General features: G+C 40.6%; 1 protein-coding gene across 6 annotated transcripts in view; it reads left to right on the top strand.

The window, feature by feature from the left end:
• LOC140133130 (uncharacterized) overlaps nucleotides 1–21,524 on the top strand; it is a 73,040-nt gene that overhangs the window by 25,756 nt on the left and 25,760 nt on the right. For all 6 annotated transcript variants that reach the window (XR_011855805.1, XR_011855804.1, XM_072152828.1 and 3 more), the window contains exons 7-11: nucleotides 610–744; nucleotides 1,197–1,354; nucleotides 4,686–4,812; nucleotides 6,929–7,114; nucleotides 10,360–10,503. Coding sequence is in view for 4 of the 6 variants with exons in the window: in XM_072152828.1 (XP_072008929.1) it covers nucleotides 610–744; nucleotides 1,197–1,354; nucleotides 4,686–4,812; nucleotides 6,929–7,114; nucleotides 10,360–10,503 (750 nt within the window). In the remaining 2 variants the exon portion in view is untranslated. The remainder of the gene's footprint in view (nucleotides 1–609; nucleotides 745–1,196; nucleotides 1,355–4,685; nucleotides 4,813–6,928; nucleotides 7,115–10,359; nucleotides 10,504–21,524) is intronic.

The following is a 21,524-nucleotide window of genomic DNA, read 5'->3' as shown; positions in this document are numbered from 1 at the left end:
CATATATAAACACAATACCATACATACATTATATATATGATACACATACAAATATATTCACCGAAACCAAATGGTCTAAATTAAAACATAACCTTTATTGTATTTATAGATAAAATGTTTAGCACCTATCCATTAAAAATAGGTTAAAAAACTTTAGTGAAAATCTGTTTATCCTAAAGTGTAGGGATAGTGGAAGTTTTCAAATTTCTGTTGACACTTTATTAGTAAAGAATGACAGAATAGGCATGAGTCCACAAGAGGCCACTGTTGTACCACTATAAAGGAGAAGGGTTTCACTTATCAACCAATGTGATACTTCTTAAAAAGTTGGTCTTAATGACGCATATTGATGCATATATCGATTGTCTATCCCATGGGCCCACTGCACACCCATAATAGGGTGGAGGTCACAAAATTGTAAAGGGGATTGCTGGATAAAACCAGTATCCTACGAATAAGGGATGGATATGTGTTGTCTTTAATATCAAGACACTTTAAGGACGAAAAAGAATGGATCATGGAGAAAAATAATAGCACTGTTAGTACGCTCATGCTATTGTACATACGGTGTCCTACTTTAACCATATCTTCTTTATTTTTGCTGCATAGTGTATGGGTCCTGTGCTCATCTGAAGAATGCAGGAGTTCAGGAATCTGGAACCTATACAATAGATCCAGATGGTGTTGGTAATGGAGAAAGTCACTTCCCTGTAGAATGTGATATGTCTTCAGACATTACCACAGGTAACTTAAGTCACCTACTATCGCCTTTATATATTTGATTGACCTACTGTAGCTATATGGTTCTGAAAATGTACCATCTTCTGTATATAGAGGCGGAAATTCAATGGGCTTTTCACACTTAAGTATTTTCCACTGATTAGTGATCATTTTAGAACCTGTTCTTTTTGTGTTCATTGACAACAACTGATCAGCAGTGAGAAAACCTGAAGCGTGAAAAAGCCCATTGAAAAAACTAGTTCAGTAAAGCATCAGTAAAACATCACTGAAACCAGAGAGATAAAAACCAATATGTATGTGTCACTGATGTGGGAAAACACCAATGTGAAACCAACAGAAAATATGTGCTTTAGGACTTGTTTGACTATGACTTCAAATCAATATATCATTTAAGACACAGAATTATATTTATACAGTACATATTATGAAAAGCATAACCTATCATTGCTTTTTAGGCATAACAATTGTTGGACATGATTTGGAAGGCAAAGAGAGAGCTGCACCTTGTCAAGCTCCTGGTTGTCATTCTAGGGTCATCACATACAAAGCTGCTTCATTGGCTCAGCTTAGAGCGCTGACAGTAATTTCTGAAAACTGCAAACAGTCTGTTAAAGTAAGTCTATCTGCTAAATTAATGTTCTCTGTTAGGTTATATATTATTCTGATAATATAGTAAAGTGAACACACAAAAGGCGAATAAGGTGCAATTCAAAAAATAAAAAAATATATGAAAAAAACAAATAAAAAACCCAATGAAAATGAAAAGAATCCAATATAAAAGGTCCTAAGGCAAGAGCCAGTAAATGTTTTGTAATATAAATAAATTATACACCCATAGAAATTAGATAAACTTGTGAATGCTAGGAAAAACATTAGCTTGATATTTTAGTACTGCAGATTTACCCCAGAAGAAGGCTGTGCCAAAACATGCATTGGGGTCAGATTTTACACAGGTAAAGTTGCAATTCTGGAGCCTTTTTGTTAGATTCTACTGCCAAGATGTCAAAACATATTTTAACTCTTAATGACTTAATAAACAATGTAATTGCCGCTGTCCCTTTATCAGTAGATGTATGTTTTTTTAACGTCCACCTGTTTAAAGCATATGGAAGGTAGTGAACTTGAAATCTATATATGACAGAGACAAAACCCTACGGAAAAAGACTATTGCCCACTTTGCTAATATTTCTGGGGATTTTAAAAGAAAGTAAATTAAATAGATTAGGCACACACCGTAGCTCAAATCAGGTACAGAACAGTTTCACATTTGTATATTTTGTTATATTGCAAGTATCACCCCATCAATAACTCAAAATCCAAAGTGAGAATGTGAAAGATGCATTTTAGAAATATTTGCTGCTTTGATGATAGATATTATAGATATTATATCTATGATATAGATACTGTGTGTTTTTTGTCCTTAATAAAAGCAAGCCGTGGTTTCCTGGTCATTTGTCACATGGTTTAGGTTACTGTATGCAAACCCAATTCTATATATAATTGAGATGCAACAGGAGTGCCCCTTATCCCCACTTCCCATTTCTACTGGTCCTGGAGCCCAATTCAGGCACTTTCCCTATGCTTTTTGAGGTAGGGAACTATTCCTCGGGTTCCAAGGTTTACATTATAGTGTCATAGACTTTGTGGAGCTCTCTGGGTCCCTGGTATTTCTAAATTCTACAAGGCCAACCAGTTGGGCAAGCTAACCCTTCTCCAACAGTGTTCCTTACTTCTGCTTTCCTTGAAAGCCTTGGCTGACATCTTGTGGGCCCCACCCCATTATCACCTCTAGGTACCCCTACGGAGGCATTCGGAGCATGGATTGCAAAAGGTGGATAATCTTGTCTTTCATGATGGCATGGCAACCTGAGAGCCCTTATAAAGTAGCTTTGAGTTGCCCTCTTTAGAACACTATAGATATCTACATCTCAGTCTCTCATGTCATTCATAATTTACTGTTTGAAGTAGGCATCTTATTTTGCAGATCTACTAAGGCCTATTTCACTCCACATTCTTAACTCAGTTGTCATCTGCTACTAAGTGGGAGCCATACTTGGGCTTAACTTTCAGAGACCTTCAATGGGTGCAATAATGGGACTCCACATGAGCGCAACCCACTCAGGTTGGAGATTTCATTTGAAGTTCTAATACTGTGGTATTTTGTGCCAACCAAAATTACGCATGCAGTGACAGGATAGTGCTCAATATCTGGTGGTCTTCCCCTAGAACGTAACACCTGTAGAATAGAGTCTATAACCTCAGAAATTCTGTCAATGGCACAAATGCCATAATTCCCCATATGAGCCCTGAAGGACTGGCACATTCTCTGGTCTGATGAAATCAAGACCTTTCAGCCTCAATTCTAAGCATGTCTTGAGAACTTATCATCTTCCCAATACCCTCTCTTCAATGCTAAATGATGGTGGCAGCATCATCATGTTGTAGCGCTGTTTAGGGTTAAGGAAAGGCTGAATAAAGTACAGTGCTGTAGACTGCAAACTGGTTCCTCTTCAACAAGAGATTTGTGCATATGATACTGTAGTAAATTACAGGATTGGTTTAGGGGAAACACTATGAATGTCCTTGACTGAACTTGAAATGCAACATGACAGAAAATACTGAGATTAAAGGAAACATCCATTTGATTTGATGCATTATGAAACAAACATACCTTGAGAATGCTGTAGCTACACTGATGCAGGATCATATCTTGGTTAATCCCTGAGCTGAGTGGTTTTGCTGATAAAACAATTATACCATTCAGGACCTTGGGAAAGCTGGGACAGGCTGATTTCCACATTACACGAGCTTGAAATTACAAATGAAGGTTAGTCAAGCATGACTTAACAACATCCGACTTACAGACAGACCACCAAGTTACAAACGGACCTCTGGATGTTGGTAATTTACTGACTTTAGCCTTGGGCTACAATAAACAGCTATAACAGTTATCACAGGTGTCTGCAATTGAGCTTTATTATTAATCCTGGTTCTTATGACAATCAAACATTTGTAAAATCCAGTTGTAGGCTTTTGGACTAGAGGGTATAAGGAGGAAAAGACCAGCGCGAAAAGACTCAAGTGCAGGAGTAGGTACAACCAATTTAGTAAAGGAGTAGTAGAATGATTGAGATAATAGGCATATAGGCAGTATCTTTTTGTGGTAGGAAGTGCAGCTCACAGTGGATTTGGAGTTACGGGAAAGGAGTAGTCCACAGCTTTGGCCCGTTTGAAGATCAGAGATTTTTTGCAAGAAAGGGTTAAACCACTCTACAGGCGCATCTTCCAAGAGAATAAAGGTTTTTTATTCTTGTTCATAATACAGGTCTGCAAACAACGCGTTTCGGCATTGAGCCAATGCCTTCATCAGGTAAAACCAATGTATGTATCATACATGTTACATACAATGTTACATACATTGGTTTTACCTGATGAAGGCATTGGCTCAATGCCGAAACGCGTTGTTTGCAGACCTGTATTATGAACAAGAATAAAAATCCTTTATTCTCTTGGAAGATGCACCTGTAGAGTGGTTTAACCCTTTCTTGCAAAAAATCTCTAAAATCCAATTGTTACAGAGACCAAAAAAAATTTGGCTGGGATTACAACTATAAAATATACAGTTCTGACTTGCAAACAAATTTAACTTAAGAACAAACCAACAGAACTGTAAAGAACATTTTCCTAATGTGTGTGTATGTGTATAATATAATATATATAATGTATGAAAACAGCACCACACTCCTCAATAGTAGCTGCAATGGGTGCTATCCTATACTCTCACCAGCTAGAGTCCAATAGATATCCAAGTAAAAAAAAATGGCAGCACTCCAATATAGTGAAAACAAACTTGGTGTTTATTCCACCTCTAGCAACATTTCCCAGCCTTTGCCAAGTATATATATTTCTCCTACAAGTCATAATTTTTTTTGCTTATGTCACAGTTGGATTGCCGGCATGTACGCTTTTTGGATGGACCATGGGGATGGTGGGTATCCAGAGATGGAGAACAGATAATTTCATGGGGTGGAGCCGACACAAACAGTGGAAGATGTGCTTGTGGAGAAAATGGTAACACTTTGTATATTATTTGTACAGCTAATCAAAAATGTTAAGACATTTGTTGCTTTGCCATGACATCTGTAAGTGAATGTTCAAGCAGATCTGTCATTAGATCACATAACACACTTAAAAAAGCAAATGACTGCTCTCCTCTTCAAACAGCACATGGCTCCTAGGCCCCATGCACATGACCATAGGGGCCTTTGATTCAGCGGAATCATCATGGACCCATAAATGTCCATAGTACATAGTCCCAGTGCAGTGAGATCACCACAACATGATCTGAATGGGCAGCTGTGCCGTAAAATACAGGAAGTTTCCTATATTCTGCTATTTCATGGCGCAGCCGCTGGACAATAAATGCACCCAGCTGCATACGTTAGTGTGCATGAGGCCTTAGGAGTGTTGACCAGTCCCCATATACATGTTGCTGTTTAATAGTACAGTATAGTCTGATAAAAGGTCTGCTTTAAGCAAGGGAGGAGATAGCATGACAACAAGCACTGTAACCAGGGGCGTTTCTAGCTTTGTAAAGGTTCTGGGGCATGGACCACCAATGCATAAGTACCACATTCTCAGTAGTGTCCACGTACCTACATAGTCTACATCTGTATATGCTGGTTACAGAATACACAAACACGATCTCTACCTAATAGATCCTGAAAGTGCAGCTGACAAGTTCTCAAATTGTAGTTAATCTCATTTCTAATCTTATTAATTAAGTTGTAGCAGCTCTTCAACTGCTTGCCACAGTCAGGAAACCCCCATTTTTGTGACACCCTACATCTTTCTAGTATTTATAACATATCCTTTGGATATATCATTGATAGGGTTATTTTATGCAGGGCCCCAACAGCCCTCTTGACTTTTGTAAGGTGAGGCCTAATTAACCATTTCATGATTGTCCTGGTACCAGGAACTTCAACACAAACTAAGACATGTCAATCTCTCTTAGTGTATGTAAAAATCTTCTCCCCTTTAATAATCAAAATGCATAATATATAACAGACAGAAGAGTCATCAAAGGGGCGTGAATAGTATACTCCAAAACTATTGGTCATCAGCACATTCTGGGAAAAAAGTTAATTAATTGTGCTCAGTTCTTGGAGACCTTGTACACAGATATTGTTTATACTAGTTTGCTGAGAAGGAGATGATAAGTGGGCTCCAGAATCCTAATATCATGCAGCATCGAGGACAGACTGGCTTCTCATTAAATGTCAAAGGGTATTAGCTGACAGGCGAGCAAACATGTTACATAAAATGAAGTTTGAATCATGACATTAACTTGACAATGGTCAGGGAACATGGCCGCTGTATCTAAGATGGCGGACAGTAGTCAAGTTGGCGTCCGAAACCAGTACGACCTCCTTAACAATCATGAATAGTTTACATAAGAATGCACCCTCACTGTGATCCTTATAATAAATAAATTACCCTCATTCTGGCCATCATTGTATAATAAAAAAAAAAAAAAAAAAAGTTAACACTCATCTCTCTTCCCTCCTGATGAATCTTCTTAGTTTGCAGGACAGCACACAGTAGCGGCACATCATCACTCTTCCTTCTCCAGGTTGCTGTATTGAATTTTTTGGAGAACCCCTCCTGCTCATACTTCCTGACTCCTGCTCACAAGAACTACTCATGCCTCCTGACCCTGCCCATACCTCCCGCTTATACTTTCTGACCCCTGCCCATTCTTACTGCTCATGCCTCCTGCCCCCTGTTCACACCCACTAACTCACACATCCTTAAACAACATGACCCCTGTCTGGTTTCACCAGTCCAGGGCTAACTCATCTGCTGGCTTTCTCTCTTAGCTCTGCCTACTACATACAGTCTCTGCTATTCCGTGCTCACTTAGACCTTGATTTGGGTCAAGAGTACGGGGATAAAGTTGATATCAAGAAATGCCTCCAAGGGACATTCGGGGTCCAGGCCAAAATATTCCAGTGCCCTGGATATTTTTACTTAGCAATGCCCCTGGTTTAAACTAAACAGCCTTGCAAAAACCCAGGGCTTTTCAGTTATAAATGTTGTTTTTTTCTTTAACCCACCTGTACCACATATGTTGGTAATGAGGTAGTTTAAAAATGCAATGTTTCTACCTGTATGAATTGTCTAGGTGAATGTGCCTTTGGAATCCCTTCTTGTAATTGTGATGCAAATGATGATATCTGGAGAATGGATGAAGGCGCCATAATGGATAAGTCTTCTCTGCCAGTTCAGGAGTTTCGGTTTGGAGGTACAAGTAATGTGCCAATGGCAATGGCATTCTATCACATTGGCAAGCTGCGGTGTTGGGGAACCAGTAAGTTGGCATTAGTTGATATGTACCTATTGTTTCAGGTGACATTTTAGAATTATATGATTTGTGCCTGGCATTTACTGTCAGATTCCAACTCTAATTGTCAGTTTTAGTTCTCCTAAATCTAACACAGTGAGAAGCAGCAGCATACAGCATTATGTAACAATGTTACAGTAAATATTGCTGCTATTGTAAGCATTACAAACCCTTACTAGAAGCCACAATGGAAGATTAAAAGAACACCTGGCGCTCCATGGCCTATGGCAGTGATGGCGAACCTTTTAGAGAGCAAGTGCCCAAACTACAACAAAAACTCGCTTATTTATTTGGCAATTTACACAACAACTTATTGCTTACTGCTTTGTCAAATCTTTAAATCGCATTGGCGTCCTGAAGACATCAATACAGCAGAAAGAGGAGAAATTAAGATTATTATTGTAGCTTCCCTCCAGGGTCCACTGTACAGGAAGAATTGCAGGGCCCATCGTAGGAGCTCAAATTATAATCCAGCCCTGTCCACGTCTTCTCAGTCGCAGGCAGCCATGTATGTGTTGCTTTAAAATAGTAGTGAGTGCACAATGTCCTTTGTGGCCTTGGACTGCAGAAGGAGGCTATGGGTCCTTTGTTATAGACACTATGCTGAGGGTGCCTGGAGATCTGGGTGCTCACAGAGAGACTCTGAGTGCCACCACTGGCCTATGGTATAGAAAAAAAGCCCAAAATAAACAGCTCACCTGGTGAAGGTGGGCATTTTTTGGTGGGTAGTGGAACAGAGTTTATGTGCCTCCTGGATCTACAGGCACATCTGTGTACATTTAGTTAGACCCGAGGAAGGCCCCCAAAACGCATTGTCCACCAATAAGTTGATTAATCTTCTTGCCATCTGTGACCAGTCATTGTGGTAGCGTGACAATTTTTCTACCATTTACCTACATAGTAGCTGCTATAGAAGCTGAAATGTAGCTAATGAATGGACTAGAAAGCATATATACATACACGCTACCACTCAAAAGTTTAGGGTCACCCAGACACTTGTGTTTTCCATGAAAACTCATACTTTTATTTTATAAATGAGTTGCAGAATGAATAGAAAATATAGTGCAGACATTGACATGGTTTGAAATATTTTAAATAATTTTCTCCTTCAAGCTTTGCTTTCATGAAAGAATGCTCCCTTTGCTGCAATTACAGCATTGCAGACCTTTGGCTGTTAATGTGCCAAGGTAATCTCGAGGAATTTCACCAGGTGCTTCAAGAACCTCTCACAAGTTGGATTGCCTTTGTGAACCATAAGGCTAAGCTGCTCCCACAACAGCTCAATGGTGTTGAGATCTGGTGACTGGACTGGGCACTCCATTACAGATAGAATACCAGCTGCCTGCTTCTTCCCTAAATAGCTCATGCATAATTTGGAGGTGTGTTTGGGTCATTTTCCTGTTTTAGAAAGAAATTGGCTCCAAACAAGCGCTGACCACAGGGTATGGTATGGCATGGCGTTGCAAAATGGAGCAATAGCCTTCCTCATTCCGAATCCCTTTGACCTTGTGCAAATTTCACACTTTACCAGCACCAAAGCAGACCATCACATTACCTCCGCCATGCTTTACAGATGGTGTCAAGCATCTTCAAGTATGTTTTCAGTTGTTCTGTGTATCACAAATGTTCTTCTGTGTGATCCAAACACCTCAAACTTAGATCTGTCTGTGCATAACCCTATTTTTCCCAATTTTCCTCTGTCCAATCTCTGTGTTCTTTTGCCCATATTAATCTTTTACTTTTATTAGCCAGTCTCAGATATGACTTAGTCTTTGCCACTCTGTCCTGAAGGCCAGCTTCCTGGAGTCTTTTCTTCAATGTAGAGGTTGACACTGGTGTATGGCGGGTACTATTTAATGAAGCTGCCAGTTGAGGACCTGGGATGTGTTAGAGCAGGGGTCCCCAAACTACGGCCCGCGGAAAATTTCTATTCGTCCCCTGTCACTTGAAGCGCCAGCGTCCCGCGGCCTTTGGCAGTCGGGCAGGGGCCTCCGTCTGGAGAGGAAGCTCCTGCCCGTCACTGTATAGTGCTCGATGCGGCCGGAAACGGTCCTAATATATGAATTAATTAATTATGGGGGCATTATAGAAAATAATTATTATGGACAGCATAGGAAATCATGGTAGGGGAAAGCATAGGAAATAATTATAAGGGGCAGCATAGGAAATGATTAATGGTGGAGGGGCAGCATAGGAAATAATTAATTATGAGGGTCAGCATAGGAAATAATTAATTATGAGGGGCAGCATAGGAAATAATTAATTATGAGGGGCAGCATAGGAAATAATTATTTATGAGGGGCAGCATAGGAAATAATTAATGGTGGGGGAAAGCATAGGAAATAATGGTGGGGGAAAGCATAGGAAATAATGGTGGAAGGGCAGCATAGGAAATGATGGTGGGGGAAAGCATAGGAAATAATTAATGTGGGGGTAGCTTAGGAAATAATTAATTATGAGGGGCAGCATGGGAAATAATTAATGGTGGGGGGTAGCATAAGAAACAATTAATGGTAGGGGGTCAACATAGAAAATAATTAATGGTGGGGGGCAGCATAAGAAACAATTAATGGTAGGGGGTCAACATAGGAAATAATTAATGGTGTGGGGCAGCATAGGAAATAATTAAATGAGGGACAGCATATGAAATAATTAATGGTGGGGACAGCATATGAGATAATTAATGGTGGGGGGGCAGCATATGAAATAATTAATGGTGGGGGGCACAGGAAATAATTAATTATGAGGGGCAGTCTAGTTATTAATGGAGGGGGCGCATATTCAATAATTAATGGAGAGGAGTCCCAGTATATTTAATAATTAATTGACCCAATTCATTAATTAATTGGGCCAATATATAAAGGGGGGGGGCAGTGAACAGCCCTCTATGTAAAAAGTTTGGGGACCCCTGTGTTAGAGTCTCAAACTGGAATCTCTAATGTACTTGTTTTATTGCTTAGTTGTGCAGCGGGTCTTCCACTTCATTTTATACTCCATTTATTAATGTATACCACATTATCAATGTATAGAGTATATTTATGAGTCATTTAATGTTAGCTTAATTGAAAGAAAAAGTGCTTTTCTTTCAAAAATAAGGAAATTTCAAAGTGACCCCAAACTTTTGAGCGGTAGTATATATGTATATATCCTTCTCTATTAAAATCCTCTTGCTTTCAGCCTGAAGAGAACTTAACTTTATTTTTTGCTGTAAGTTTCAGAACCTCCAGTGCTAGAGTCATGTGCTGCTCTAAAAGAAGCTGGAATTACTGACTCAGGACGATACACGATTGACCCAGATGGAGTTGGAAAAGGTGTTCCTCAGTTTGAGGTCTTCTGTGACATGTCATCAAATACGGGTAAACTTAATATTCTGTAATTATTTCATTTTGTGAGTGCAGTCGTTATTTATGTTAGAACATAGATAAACAATACTCCAAGAGCATGAATGCATCATGGTAACAAACCTCAAAATGCAGATTATACCCGAAGCCTTTGAAAACTGTATTATACTCTTTGTGCTATATATTGTGGTAATAAATAGATGAACCTCCATAAACCACTAAATAAAATACATCTCCTGGTCATACAGCTATAATCTATAAGATATTATATGGGGAAATATCTTTGCATTTTTATGAATATTTATTAATATTTTGTGTATGTTTTTATTCCCTGGGGGACATTTACACTTTTTTTTTTGGGAGGGGGTGCTTTTCTGAAACCTACTCTGTTGACCAAAATCCTCTCATTCAGCCAAACCTACAATGTACTGAAGAGATGCAACCACAACAAAACTGTGCTGTCTACAGTTGGGAATCTGTTCCTTCTGCTATACATATACAGGTTTGGTTTTAATCCCTTATGTCATCCCTGAAAATCATGCTTGATGTCAAGGAACCTGCATTACAAGCTAGCTAAAAGAGGCATGGTTTTCCTTACAAAAGTAATCTAGCACTACAGATCCCAGAATTCTATGGTAAAACTTCATATAATTTAGCCTCACATCCCATGATGCATTGTGACCTCTCATGAAGTGATGTAGCAGCAAATTAAGTGAGATTCCTACATGTAATAAGTGGGTACATACAGGGCCATGTAGTGGCTAGCCTGGCATATTTCTTCACATGTAGGAGAAAACAAGTGTATTAGTATCTACTATTATTACAAATGTAATAAGTAGAATATTTTAGTAGAAACCAGAAGTGAAGCAGTTACATGAAGTATATAGTTTGTGCTGTGCTGTGAGCACTAAGTGTTAACAGTTTGAAGTTATCACGGGACCAGTGTTGCTGCTGGCAGTGGATATTAAAGTTTTGGTTAAGATCCTTGCCAGCCATCATTATGCGGTGGTCATTAGTTATAAGCTGGTTGGACGAAATTCAGGTTGTTGAGTTCATTCAAATGTCAGGAAAAAAACGTCTGTTCGGCACCCCATCGGAGCATGGAAGAAAGAAAAAGAAAGGCGCAAAAATTCAAGTGCAGAGCATATAGTACTATGCTCACCTTGATAGCGTCTTGAGGTTTAAATGTATCAAGATCACCAACGGCATCCCAGAGGAAGGTAGCTTGCAAAGTGGATATCAATTGGAGCATAGTCCCTGAAGAGCTACCTGTTAGGAATGTGTAATTGCTGCAAGAGGAAGTCCACATAAAGGCAGAGCGTCTTCAAATCACAAACATTTTATTTGATAAAACACAACTATGTGTTTCATAAGGTTAAGTTTGGACAGCCCTGGGGTCCTGATCCTGACAGTGAAGCCGAAACACAAAACTGGTGCAGACACTTTATAGATAAAAGAACGTCTTTGGAGCTTGTACATGTAAGTACATTGTCAGACAAAAAACTGGAAAGTGCAACACCCCTGCCAATGCATAGGCAGGTGGGAAGTTGCGAATAGCGCCCTCTCTAGGTTAGGAGCTATTGGGGAGATTGATCACCTCTCTTGGAAAGTTCTGGAACCTGGGCATTGTGTAATTGCATCTGCAGATACTGCCTGGCAAGCTGGTTGGATGATCCACCTGAGCTGGACACACCCCAAGGTTAAATAAACCTTGGATGTGGAAGATTCTGGTCTCTTTCCCCTGAGGTGTCTGCAGGAAGAGCTCAGATGGTGCTGAGGCACAACACTCCAAAGCACATGGCCTGCAGATCTCCATTACCAGATATCTGCCTCAACCTTGCTGCTGAAGCAGCCCACCATCCTCCAGCCACCTTGCCAAGCTGTGAGCACATCATCCTGATCATAGAGTATCATAGCTTTTATGGTTGAAAAAAGACACTTGTCCATCAAGTTCAACCAAGGAAAGGAAGGGATTGCATGAGGAAGGGATTTAGGGGAAACAATTCTATATAACATAACCATCAATGTTATTTAGGTGTAAAAAGGCATCTAGACCCTTCATTAAGCTCTCTGCTGTCCCTGCTTTGACCAGCGCCTGAGGCAGGCTATTCCACAGATTGACAGTTCTCATAGTATAGAATCCCTGTCGCCTCTGGTGATTAAACCTTTATTTCTCCAAACGGAGACAGTGCCCTCTCGTCTTTTGATTTGTTTTACTCTGAAACAACTTACCACCATTTTTTTTGTATGGATCATTCATATATTTAAATAGATTAATCATGTTCCCTCTGTCATCTTTTTTCCAGACTAAATAAATCTAGTTGTTTTAATCTTTCCTCATAACTGAGACCCTCCATACCCCTTATCATTTTTGTGGCTCTACGTTGAACCCTCTCCAGCTCCAGGGCATCCTTTTTATGGACCGGTGCCCAGAACTGGACAGCATATTACAGGTGAGGCCGAACCAATGCCTTGTACAGTGGTAATATTACATCCCTATCAAGAGAGTCCATACCACTTTTGATACTTGACAAGATCCTACGGGCTTTAGAGGCAGATGATTGACATTGCATGCTGTTATTTAATTTATCATCTACTAGTACCCCCAGGTCCTTCTCAACAAGGGACTCTCCCAGATTTACTCCCCCAAGGACATATTTGCCTTTGGATTATTAGCCCCCAGGTGCATAACCTTACATTTATCCACATTAAACCTCATTTACCAAGTGGATGACCAAACATTCAGTTTGTCCAAGTCACCCTGCAACCTATGAACATCCTCCATAGACTGTATTACACTACACAGCTTGGTGTCATCTGCACAAACAGACACAGTGCTATTAATTCCTACCTCTATATCATTAATAAATATATTAAATAGTAGTGGGCCAAGCAAAGAACCCTGGGGTACACCACTCATAACTGGTGACCATTCCGAGTAGGAATCATTGACCACAACTCTCTGAATACAATCCTTCAGCCAGTTCGCAATCCAATTGCAAATGATTTCTGCCAAACCAATAGACCTAATTTTACCCATCAGGCATCTATGAGGGACAGTGTCAAATGCCTTTGCGAAGTCCACGAACACAATATCCACAGCAGCACCTGCATCGAGGCATCTGCTCACCTCTTCATAGAAGCAGATCAGGTTAGTTTGACAACTTCTATTCTTAGTAAACCCATGCTGGCTATCACTTATTATACCATTTGATGTCACATACTCCAGTATATAGTCTTTTACTACCCCTTTCCAATATTTTCCCCACAATGGAAGTTAAGCTTACAGGCCTGTAATTGCCTGGGGAAGTTCTAGAGCACTTTTTATATATTGGTACCACATTTGCCTTGCGCCAGTGACTTGGCACCACACCAGACATTACGGAATCCTGGTGATAAATCAGATATAACCAGCTATCTCCTTCTAGAACAGGGGTCTCAAACTCGCGGCCCGCGGGCCAACTGCGGCCAGCGGGACAATATTTTGCGGCCCCCACCTGCATGGAGAGGGCAGGTCGCGCTGCATGGAGAGGGCTCACGGGCCGAGCCCTCTCCATAGCCGGTAAGTCTTTGCTGCATATTGCAGCAAAGGCTTACCGGTAACATCCGCGATCGGTGCTAGTACCGATCGCGGGTGTTTTCACAGCGATGGCTGCCGGCAAAGCTGCCGGCAGCCTCAAACAGATAGCGGCGCATGGGCGCCGCCATCTTACCTGGGATCGCCGCTCCCCGTGACGTCATCGGGGGGCGGCGATCCGTCTCCATGGTAGCCTCGGGTCTTCCGAAGACCCGAGGCTATTTCGTTTTAACCCCTTCATTACAATGTGCTGATAGCACATTGTAATGAATGAGGAGGAAAATCCCCATATATTGCCATACTGTAGTATGGCAGTATATGATAGGATCGATCAGACAACCTAGGGTTAAAGTACCCTAGGGAGTCTGAAAAATAGTATAAATAAAAATACAAAAAAGTTAAAAAAAAAATGATAATAAAAAAACCTAAAATTTCAAATCACCCCCCTTTCCCTAGAACTGACATAAATATAAATAAACAGTAAAAATCATAAACACATCAGGTATCGACGCGTCCGAAAATGCCCGATCTATCAAAATATGATAACGTTTTTTCAATGCGTTTAACCCCGTAACGGAAAATAGCGCCCAAAGTCGAAAATGGCACTTTTTTGCCATTTTGAAAAATATAAAAAATCTATAAAAAGTGATCAAAAGGTCGTACAGTCCTAAAAATGATATCATTGAAAATATTATCAAATTTCGCAAAAAATGACACCACCCACAGCTCCGTACACCAAAGTATGAAAAAGTTATTAGCGCCAGAAGTTGGCAAAATCAAAAAAATAATTTTTGTACAGGAGGTTTTAATTTTTGTAAAAAACATTATAAACCTATAACAAATTTGGTATCCCCTTAATCGTACCGACCCAAAGAATAAAGTAGACATGTCATTTGGGGCGCTCAGTGAAAGACGTAATATCCAAGCCCACAAGAAAATGGCGCAAATGCGTTTTTTTCATCATTTTCATTGCATTTGGAATTTTTTTCCCGCTTCCAAGTACATGGCATGGAATATTAAATACCATCACTATGAAGTGCAATTTGTTACGCAGAAAACAAGCCGTCACACAGCTCTTTACGTGTAAAAATAAAAAAGTTATAGATTTTTGAAGGTGGGGAGTGAAAAATGGACATGAAAAAACAGGAAAGGGCCCGTAACCGGTTAATCCCCTTCCCTCCGGTACTTGAAGAAGATGAAGTCGCCGCTCTGAACGCACTTGGTGCAGGTCAGAGCGGCGACTTCATCTTCTTCGATGGGAGGCAAGTACCGGGGGGGAGGGGGGGATGGAGTGTCCTGGGCTCAGTGCGGTAGGAGCTTGGGACCCCTCGGTGCACAGGACGCGTTCATAGAGAGAACACGTCTCCCAGCATGGGGATTTCCTTGCGCTGGGAGACGCCATGACATTTGAATCTGAATAATGATATTTTGTAAGCGCATTTTGTGTGGAAAACTTGATGCGGCCCAGCCTTACCCAGAATCTACCTCCAGCGGCCCCCAGGTAAATTGAGTTTGAGACCCCTGTTCTAGAAGAAGTTTGCTAATGTTAAGGCCGTTGCCTGCTGTTTGAAGTTCAATAAAGAACTGTAAGTTGATTTGCATCAACTTACCACCATGGGCTTCCCCATCCATTACCCAGGGACTCATCCTACAGATACCTCAGGGGTTGCCCCAGGAAGAAACCAGTACATCAGCCTCTCCCTCCACATTTCTTGCACACACCACCTGCTGGGACCTGCCAGGCTGAAGGAAAGCCCTCCAGTCCCCATACCAATCCCCGTGACCACAGCGTGCCCCAGGCCGCAATAGCCAGCCACTCCGGTATTCTGGGCCCCAGCTGCCTTCAGGTCACCAGGAAGAGGCTAAGCCCCGGTGGGGGATGTTGCAAGTTTAATAGAGCTGGGACTTTAAGGCTATTGTTTAGGCCACTTTTTTACCACAAATATATATTAAATTCAGGTTGCAGCCAGTGAGGAATTTCTGGGTTTAGTTGGATGTCAGTCTATTTATCTGCAAATTTGTAGTTATATTTACCCCTTCAGGGCTCCGTCTATTTTGGCCTCAAGGACACCTGACAGCTTTGGAACGCTATAACATATCCAGAGGATTTTGAGATAGTTTTCTTGTGACAGATTGTACTTCAAATTAGTTTTAAAATTTGGATGATATCTTTTGTGTTATGACAAACTGAAATTTGGCAAAAAATGTCAAATAATTGTTTATTTTCAAAGTTCTAAATTCTCTACTTTTGAAGCAGATGTTGGCATGGATTTTTAAGATTCCATGTATTTTATTGGAATGTTATGAGGCTTAGAATTTGGGTGCCGGTTTTTACTTTTTTTTTTTTTTTTTAAATCGCCAAGACATGTGATTGATCTTTCAATTGATTGTGAGAGGCCTAAATAATAGCAAGACTCATAAATTACCCCATTATGGAAACTGCACCCCTCAACGTATGAAAAACTTTTATGAAGTTTGTTGACCCTTTTTGTGTTTTATAGGGGTTAAAACAAAATGGAGGTGCAGTCTATAAATGGTTATATTTTTGGACAATCATTTTGGGTGGAAAATTAAACATTCACAATGTTTTAAATGACAAAAGGCTACACAAAGTTTGATACCCCATATGTGGTGGTATATGGGTGCATGTTTATATATAAGGGACTTTTTTTGCCACATGAGATGTACTTATCTGGTACATAACTTTGGGGTATCTATAGCTAATTGATATTGTTATTATTAACTCTTTGTTGGTGGAGGAAATAAAAATCAATTTTTTGGTGAGATTTTTCTGCTTTTTTGTTGGCCGTTCACTATACCATAAAAATAAGATGTTATTTTTATTTTATGGGTTGCCACCAGTGGCGGATTAAGAGAACCATGGGCCCTGCCCTGGGCTGTATAAAAATTGTGGGCCCCCAACCCCTAATTAATTAACTACTTCTTGCCCCCCGACGTAATAGCACTTCTGTGTGAGAAGGTACTTTCGGCAACCAGATGTACCATTACGTTGAGCTTCTGGCACCAACTCACATGCAAAACCAGTACCAGAAGCAGCAGGTATATAGCAGCTGACATAACACTCTGAGGGAGCGTTCACACGTGGCGTTAATTAATGCGTTTTTAAAACTAATACGCATCAGAACAGCTGAGAAGAGATTTTTCCTAATTATATTGCTGTCAACATTGTGTTTATGAAACACATGCATGTAAAAAATATGCTCTAAAAAGTTATTAAAAATGGGAGCTTGAAAACATGTTAGTTTCACCACAATCACTACCTGTGGACACTAATATATAATTTATTCATATAATATACATATGATGAAATACATATGATATGGTGGAAATAAACATTACAGAGTGTGCATATATTTTAGCCAACCTTGTTTAATATATATTCCAGGACAACTATAACTATAAATCTCAGCCCACCCCCCTACCACCATCCCGACTAACAGAACTCAGCAATAAGCGTTCCAGACTCCCACAGCTCTCCTTAATCTCTCAATCCATCCCCCAATGCCATACTGAGTAGCAGATACCATTTTGAGAGTTGGCAGTCTGCAGTCAGATTTTTAATGGTGGTATGGCCGACCGAGGGCCCCTGGGGAGCAAGCAGCCCCGGCGGACACCCATACCGCCTATATGAGGATCGGCCATTGGTTGCCGCAATTACGCAACTAATTTTTATGGCATTTTACTTTTTCCTAATTTTTCTGGAATAAAAAGAGTTAGGAGAAAATCTTAACATTTCAGCATCACCATGTTTTAGGAGGCATAATTTAAAAAAATTGTCCGCTGAAAAATCTGGACAAGGGTTAGTTTTTGCGAGAAGTGATCTTTTTAGTGATCTTATTGTGGAGCGTGAAACATTTAAATCACTTTCTAAAGCATTTTTTAAGGGTATTATTAAAAAAAATTATCTTTTTTCAGAACATTTTCGTGTTTTATTTTTACGGCGTTCACTGTGCAGGTCCAATAATGATTGTTTAATTATAAAGATTGATATGGACGCAACGATACTAAATACTTTATTAAGTGTTTGTATGGAAAAGTGACATTTTAGGGGCTTAAATTTTATTTTTTTAATGTTTTGAACTTATTTTTTGAACTTTTTTTACTCTATCTAAAGTTGAACCAGTTATACTAATGTATTGTAGTGCAGTGTAAACTGTCTGGCATGCTCACACATGCACCATCAGTTTGCAGTCACACCCAGAAAGGCTCTGACTGCCGAGGATATGGGGCAGCCCCAGAGCACTTGGCAGAACTCAGTTCTGCCCTAAAGAAGATTGGATCCCGGGGGGTGCAATCCTTAGGGGTGGACCCTTACACGCAGCGGTCATGCTTGATGTCGGATTCCCAGAGGAGGGGAAGCTGGAGATATGTCAAGCAAAATCCAGGAATGGTTGAAGGGGATATGTGGCAAGGAAATTTTTTTCCCCCTTCTTTAAAAAAGAAAGGGCACATGGGTCCCATTCAAAAAACTTCCTCCAGGTTCACCTCCAAGAGCCATATTGGCAAAATTGTTTTGTATGCAGGGCAGAGATGCTATCCTGCGAAGTTGTAAAGATAAATCTTCCATTATGTACAATGGGTCCTGGGTTTCTACATTTCCAGACTTCTCCAGAGAGACACAAAAAGCTAGAGCAAGCTTCAATGGGGTGAAAAAGCGCTTAAGGAATGACAACATTCTTTACTCAACTATTTTACCAGCCAGACTTGGGATCAGTCATAATGAGAAAACTTTCTGATTCGAAAGTCCAGAAGAAGCCTCAGTTTGGTTGGAGGGGAAAGGAATTAAATAATTTCTTTTCCTGTTTTATATAAAAATTGGGTAATGGCAACAAGAATTGTTACCTGGAATGTCCGGGGTTTAAGTGACAAAGTTAAGAGGTGTGCCATTTTTGATTTGATAAATAGGCCCCTTCCAGCTATTGTCTGCTTGCTGGAGACCCATTTAACAAAGGAATCTCTTGGTAGAGTCAGAAGGCGATGGAGCGGAGAAGAATATCACTACTGTGGGAGTATTTACTCCAGAGGAGTTTCAGTTTTGATTCATAGAGTGGTAAATTACTCTCCAATTAGCCATATAGAAGAACAAGATATACGATTTGTGTTAATGGCGAACTTGTAGTGTTGGCATTTGTAAATACTCCTCCTCATTTTACCCCGTCTATTATTAGGCATTTACTGTCCTTCTTAAAAGAAAAAGATTCCTGCCCTATCTTGGTAATGGGCGATTTTAATATTACTATGCACTGAGAGTAGGACTTCATGCCTTGCAGAACTTAGTAAGGAATTGGAGTGGTCAGATTAATGGAAAATGAAATACGGAAATATTCTTGCATGAGTCGCTCATATAAAACACTGTCAAGAATTGACTTATATCGTATTTTTCGGACTATAAGACGCACAGGACCCTAAGAAGCACCTAGGTTTTAGATGTGGAAAAATAAGAAAACAGGAGTTACTCACTGGTAATGATGTTTCCTCGTACCACGACGGCACCAACCAGAGAGAGGGATCCGCCCCCAGGGACAGGAAACCTGAGCTTAAAAATTATTATATACACCCAATTGACCGACACCAAGAAAAAAGTGGGAAAAAACACCCGGGTGGGAATATACCAGGTGCCGTCGTGGTACGAGGAAACATTACCGGTGAGTAACTCCTATTTTCCCAAGCACCATGACGGCACCAACCAGAGAGATTTTCAGAGAAAAAAACTTTTAGGGAGGGATAATAGAGGAAAGAACCTTCCTCCCAAAGGAAAGGTCGAGAGAACCCGCCACATCCAACCGGTAGTGTTTAAAGAAGGTGTGGGGGTAGACATACATGCAGCTCGACATATTTGTTCTAATGAGGCATGTCTGAAGTCAGCCCAGGATGCTGCTAGAGCTCTGGTCTAATGGGCATGAATTCTGGATTTCTGGATAAATTTAAAGAAAGCCTTCCATGTTCTAAAATAAATTCTGTAAGTAACGGGCTTTCTTCTCTTCTGAAGGGTTGAAATGACTTGACCCGACAGACCCTTTTTCTCCACAATCAACCTCTCAATAGCCATGCCGTGAGATGAAGACCCCTTACCTGGATGATAAATAGAGCCTTGGAATAACAAGTCTCTCCTCTCTGGCAGAACCCATGGGTCTGCTATTGACATGTCCCTCAGACTTAAAAATCAAGCACGGCAAGGCCCAAAAGGGGCGATGAGAATGACCCTCGCTTTCTCCCGTTTTATCTTCCACAGAGTTCTGGGAATTAGGATCTTGGGGGGGAAAAGCATATAACAGATGATGGTGTCCCCAATTTTGGGAGAAGGCATCTACTGCCAATGGCTGATCCCTGCAATCTAGGGAAAAAAACTGTCTCACCCTTCGATTTCCCCTGTTGGCAAAAAGGTCTATTTCCGAGAGACCCCATCTTTTGGTTATCATGCTGAAGATCTCCCCATTGAGAACCCATTCCCCCTGGTGGATGATACTGCGACTTAAGAAGTCGGCTTGGGTATTATCTGACCCTTTTATGTATACAGCATTTAGAGACACCAGGTGTGACTCTGCTAACTGGAAAATATGAGAAGCTATCTGCATGAGGTGTGGACCCCTTGTCCCCCCTTGCTTGTTTATGTAGGCTACTGCCGTAGTGTTGTCTGATCTTACTAAAATGTTTTTGTTTCTCAGAAAACGCAGAGCCGCTACTAAGCCTTTTAAAATGGCCAGTAGTTCTTTTCCGTTTGAAGAAAAAATTGCTTCCTGAGTGCTCCACTGGCCCTGACACATTCTGGCTCCTACGTGTGCACCCCAACCCCACGGACTTGCATCCATTGTGATAATTCTTTCTGGATTTGAAACCCAGGGGAGACCTAGTTCTCCTGAATTAGCCACCAACTTAGGGACTCTAACACTGAATCCGGCATTCCTATTTCCTCGTGAAATCAAGCCCAGGGAACTGCAGGAATGGTGGCCATTAAACTTCCTAGGAGGGACATACCCCCTCTGATGGTTGTACGTGAGGACCTTTTTATTTTTGTTATACTTTCCATTATCCTTTCTTGTTTATCTCTGGGCAGAAAGGATTTTTGGCAACTTGAGTCTAGAAGGACCCCCAAAAAGAGCTTCTGTTGGGACGGGACTATTTCTGATTTTTCTATATTTATTAACCATCCCAGAAATTTTAGAATTTCTCGAACTCTGATTACTTGATTTCTCACTGCTTCTTCTGAAGGTCCTACCAGAAGGAAATCGTCCAGGTAAGGTATAAAAAGCCCCTGATCTAACCTTATGAAGGCTGCCATTTCCGAGATAATTTTTGTAAAAACCCTTGGAGCTACGGCAATACCAAAGGGGAGGGCTCTGTATTGAAAATGTCTTATCTTTTGATCTAATTGAACCGCAAACCTTAGGTATTTCTGATAATCCGGGTGAATAGGTACGTGGTTATAGGCATCTGTGAG

The sequence above is a fragment of the Engystomops pustulosus genome, chromosome 5 (assembly GCF_040894005.1).
Source record: "Engystomops pustulosus chromosome 5, aEngPut4.maternal, whole genome shotgun sequence".
NCBI classification, from domain to species: Eukaryota; Metazoa; Chordata; class Amphibia; order Anura; family Leptodactylidae; genus Engystomops; species Engystomops pustulosus.
This window is presented reverse-complemented; position numbering and strand designations above follow the sequence as displayed.